This window comes from Galeopterus variegatus, unplaced genomic scaffold (assembly GCF_000696425.1).
Source record: "Galeopterus variegatus unplaced genomic scaffold, G_variegatus-3.0.2 Scaffold7368, whole genome shotgun sequence".
Lineage (NCBI taxonomy): Eukaryota > Metazoa > Chordata > Mammalia > Dermoptera > Cynocephalidae > Galeopterus > Galeopterus variegatus.
Window position 1 is genome coordinate 90,024 of NW_007733479.1, and position 5,129 is coordinate 95,152.

At 38.3% G+C, this 5,129-nt stretch overlaps 1 protein-coding gene and 1 long non-coding RNA gene across 2 annotated transcripts in view; both read right to left on the minus strand.

Moving 5' to 3' along the window:
- The window catches only part of LOC103607374 (zinc finger protein 585A-like), a 7,079-nt gene extending 6,906 nt beyond the window's left edge, over positions 1 to 173 (minus strand). The window contains exon 1 of the mRNA XM_008591884.1: positions 149 to 173. Within this exon, the coding sequence (XP_008590106.1) occupies positions 149 to 173 (25 nt within the window). The remainder of the gene's footprint in view (positions 1 to 148) is intronic.
- Positions 174 to 2,033: 1,860 nt separating this feature from the next.
- LOC103607372 overlaps positions 2,034 to 5,129 on the minus strand; it is a 9,983-nt gene continuing 6,887 nt past the window's right edge. The window contains exon 2 of the long non-coding RNA XR_551962.1: positions 2,034 to 2,172. This is a non-coding gene — a long non-coding RNA (uncharacterized LOC103607372). The remainder of the gene's footprint in view (positions 2,173 to 5,129) is intronic.

The following is a 5,129-nucleotide window of genomic DNA, read 5'->3' on the forward strand; positions in this document are numbered from 1 at the left end:
CAGAAGGAAAATTTCACCTCTGCCACCTTATGCCCCAGTTGAAATCAGCTCAGAACCAGGAGGGATGCCTCCCTGTGGAGAAAAACCAAGGAAAAGGACCTATGTCCTCCGTAGCCCCCTCACTACCTGGGGTACATACAGTTCTCACCACTGGGAACTCCTACAGTCGTCATAAGTGCTAAGCCAAGCTGAAGGAACTGCCTGGAGTCTATGCAGCTGCACTTCCTCCACAGAAGGACCCAATACTGTGCCCTGACTCCATTGCCTGGATGGCTACAGTGCTGTACCATCTCAGAACCAGCCACAGCACCTTTCCATCCCTGAGGCTTTGTCACTGCTGAACTGCCCGAACCAGGAGGCCCACCCTCACCAAACTAAGCTACTGCTTTACCCTAACCCATGCAGCCAAGCTGCTGCAGAACTGCTCGATCTATTGCTACTAGTTGCTGTTGTGCTCTTCCCCTCAGGACCTGAACTGAAGTCGAACACTACCTCCCAGGAAAATAGTGCCCTCGCTGCCCCGAGCAGTCATGCTCCCCAGGCCTGCACTAAAGCGTTGTGTCACCCCTCAGAGAATGGGTGCTTTGGCTGGGCTAAGTAGCTACACTTCCCAGGGCTGAGCTGATGTGATAATCCATGTCCCAGGGAAAGAGCATTGGCGGAGCTGAGATACCTCATCTGATAAGCCAAATAACTGTAGTACTCTGCCTCCCTGGAACTGGACTAGCTCCCTAGAGTCTGAGCTGCTGAGACATCAAATTCTCTGGAAATTGGATTCATCACTATGCTGCTCCCTGCCACCAGAGCCCAATCAACTGCAGTGCTATGCCACTCTGGAGTTCTTGCTGCCACTGGACCTGCTTCACAGAGTCTCTCATAAAACCATGTCTCACCATCCAGGGTCCAGAGTCATCACTGCCTTATCTCCTAGGGCCTGAGTAGCTACTGTGCCGTAGTGACTGATTCCCCAAATACACCTGTGCTCTGCTTCTGGGCTCACACCCAGAGCATCCCTCATTCCCTGGAGCAAGGGCAGAGCTTTGTTCTGCCCCCAGGGTCAGAGTAACATCTACAACTTGGCCTCTTAGGCCCAAGCTACTGGGGAGTGCCTCACAGTCACAACCCCATCTTTAAGGGCAGTCTACATACAACTTTGTCTCAGAGAGGGAACCTGAACCCCAAATCCCAGGATATTGGCTCCGTAACTGGTCTGAGCATGTGTGCCCTGGAAACCAGAACCAATATAGCTGCTTGTGGGCTGAGTCCTGACACCAAAGAGATATTGCCTCAACTAAGACTCCCCATTCTCGGGAAAATAAGAAGAGGAGGACTCCAAATGCCCTGGCCACCAAGGACCCTAACAATGTACACTGCCATCACCAATGCCACAAACTCCTATTGCCAAGGCCACTGAGGTACCCACACCCTTCACAACTGGCACACTAAGATCCACCAGCAGGTCAATGTCATAACCTATGAAAGCCAATCCATAATGTTCGGAAGAAATGATTGCTCCACCAAATGTGTAGACATCAAGGCAGGGACACCAGAAACATGAAAAAGCAAGGAAATACGACAACACCTAAGGAATACAATAATACTCCAGTAATTGACCCCAAAGAAATGGTGATCACTGAATTGCCTGAAAATAAATTCAAAATAATGATGTTTTAAAAAATGGAACAAGATACAACAGAATATGCAATTCAACAAAATCAGGAGCAAAATTCATAAATAGAACTAGGAATTCAGTAAAGAGACAGATATCAAAAAGAAAAAAAAGAAAAAAGGACCAAACAGAAATCTTAGAGTTGAAGAATTCAATGAATGAAAGGTAAATTGCAATAGAGAGCTTCAATAGCAGACTACATCAAGCAGAAGAAAGAATCTCTGAACTTGGATAGACCTTTTGAAGTTACCCACTCAGAGGAAAAAATTGTATAAAGAAGAGTGAAAGCCTACAGCATTTATGGAACACCATTATTCAAACAAACATTTATATTATAGGACTTCCAGAAAGACAGAGACAAACATGGGATGGAAGGCTTATTTAATAAAAGAATTGCTGAACACTTCCCAAGTCTTGTAAGATATATTGACATCCAGATCCAGAAAGCACAAAGGTTTCAAACGTATTCCAAGGAGGTCCTCCTGAGGTGTAGTATAATTAAACTGTCAAAAGACAAAGAGAAAATTTTACAACCAGCAAAAGAAAAGAATCAAGTCACATATAAGGGAATGCCCAATTAGACTATCAGCAATTTCTTAGTAAAAACTTTGCAGGCCAAAGACAATGGAATAATATATTCAAAGTGCTAAAACAAAAAACTGGCCGTCAAGAATACTATGCACAGCAAAGCTCTCCTTCCAGTAAGATGGAGAAATAAAGTCTTTCCCAGACAGGCAAAAGTTGAGGAAACCCATCATCATACCTGTCTTATAAGAAATGCTTAAGGGAGACCATCAAGTAGCAACAAAAGGATGCTATTTACTAACATAAAAACACATAAAAGTACAAAACTCACTGGTAAAGGCAAATATACAGTAAAATCCAAATTACTCCAGTACTGTATGATGTTCTGTAATTCATACACATCATTAATATAGAAGATTAAAAGTCAACACAGTCAAAAATAATAAGAGCCACAATAAGTTGTTAAGAAATACATAATACAAAAAGATTTAAATTGTGACAGCAAAAATATAAATAGTGGGGGGAGGGTAAAACTCTAGAGTTTTTGTATACAACTTATTAGTTAACAACAAGTTGTTATTGGTGTAAAATAGTCTATTATAATTATAAGATGATTTATAAAGCCTCATGATGAACCCAAAGAAAAAATTATAGCAGATATATAAACAATAAAGAGAAAAGAATCAAAATTAATCAGTAGAGAAAATCACCAAATCACAAAGATAAACAACAAGAGGAAGAAAAGACAAAAGACCTACAAAACAACCAGGAAACAATGAACAAAATGACAATAGTAAGTCCTTACCTGTCAGTAATTACTTTGAATATCAATGGATTAAATTCTCCAATCAAAGGGCATAAGGTAGCTGAATGGATTAAAAATACAGGCTCCAACTATATGCTGTCTACAAGAGACCCACTGTAGCCTGAAGGGCACACATAGGCTGAAAGTAGAAGGATCGAAGAAGATATTCTATGCAAATGGTAAGCAAAAGAGTGCAGGAGTGACCATACATACATCAGATAAAATACACTTCAAGTCAAAAAGTGTCACAAGAGACAAAGAAGGTCATTTATTTAAGGATAAAAGGCTCAGTTCAACATGAGGAAATAACAATTGTAAATATAAATGCACCCAACATCAGAGCACCTAAATATATAAAGCAAATATTACTGTATGTAAAGGGAGAAATAGATGGCAATACAATAATATTAGGGTACTTTGATACAGTTCTTTCCTCAATGGATAGATCAATCAGATAGAAAATTAATAAGGAAATAGTGAAATTCAACTATACTTTAGACAAAATGGACCCAACAAATATATATAGAACTTTCCATCCAACAACAGTAGAATACACATTCTTCTCTAGTGTATGTGGAACATTCTCCAGTATAGACCACATGGAAGGCCACAAAACAAGCTTTAACAAGTTAAAAAGTTCAAAATCACATCAAGAATTGTTTATAAGCACAATAGTATGAAAGTAGAATTCAACAACAGAAAGAATTTTGAAAAACTTACAAATATGTGGAAATTAAACAACATGCTCCTGAACAAACAGTGGATGAAGACAAAATCAAAAGGGAAATTAAACAATATGTTAAGACAAACAATAATAAAATACAGCCTGTGGGATATAGTAAAAGCAGTTGCAGGAAGAAAGTAATGGTAATATATATGTATATTAAAAAAGAAGAAAGAGCTCAAATAGCCTAATATGTGACAAGGAGCAAGAAACAGAAGAACAAACTAAACCCAAAGTTAGCGGAGGGAAGGAAATAATAAAGATGAGAACTAGATATAAATCAAACAGAAAACTGAAAAACCATAGAAAAACATAAATATGACTGAGTTGGGTTTTTGAAAAAATAAACAAAATTGATAAACCCTTAGCTAGACTAAGAAAAAAAGAGAGAACACTCAAATACACAAAAATCGGAAATGAAAGTGGAGACATTACAACAGACACCTCAGAAATAAAAAGGATCAAGACTGGCTGCTTGGTAGCTGTAACCAACCGTATTTGCTTACAGTATGGTGTTGTAACACTAAGGTCAAGGGTTTGGATCCATGTACCTGCCAGCCACAGGAAAAAAAAGTTGAAAAATTGTAAGTTGCACCATCATTAAGTTGGGGAGCAACTCTAGCTTACATATTCCAGGAGACAAAGGAACATTCCATTTTGACTAATGAGAAATAAAAAGGATCATAAGGGAATATAATGAACGATTATATGCCAACAGATTTGATAACTGAGATGAAATGGATAAATTCCTAGAAAAACATAAACTACTAAGGTTGAATCAGGAAGAAATAGAAAGCCTGAACAGACCAAAAAAATAAAAAGATTTAAGTAGTAATTAAAAATCTTCCAACAAACAAAAGCTGAAATCTACCTAACTTTGGAAAAAAAAAAAAAAAAAAAAAAAAAAATTAAAACCTCGTCATCATTTCAATTGATGCAGCAAAAGCATTTAACAAAGTTCAACATCCTTTCTTGATAAAAACTTCTAATCGTTTAGTTATAGAAGGAAGAACCCCCAACATAAAAAAGGCCACTAATGAAAACCTACAGCTGATATAATAACCAAAGGGGGAAACTGAAAGCTTTTCTTCTAAGATCCAATACAAGGCAAGGATGCCCACTCTCTCCACTTCTATTCAACATAGCACTGAAGTTCTGTCAAGAGCAATTGGACAATAAAAAGAAATAAAAGGTATCTGAATTGGAAAGGAAGAAGTAAAATTATCTCTATTTAAAGGTGACATAACCCTATAGGTAGAAAACTGCAAAGACTCCACACACAAAAAAGTTAGATCTAATAAACAAATTCAGTAAAAGCTACATGACATAAAATTCTACATACAAAAATCCATGTCATTTCTATAAACAAATAATGACCTAGCTGAGGGGCCGGCCCAGTGGTGCAC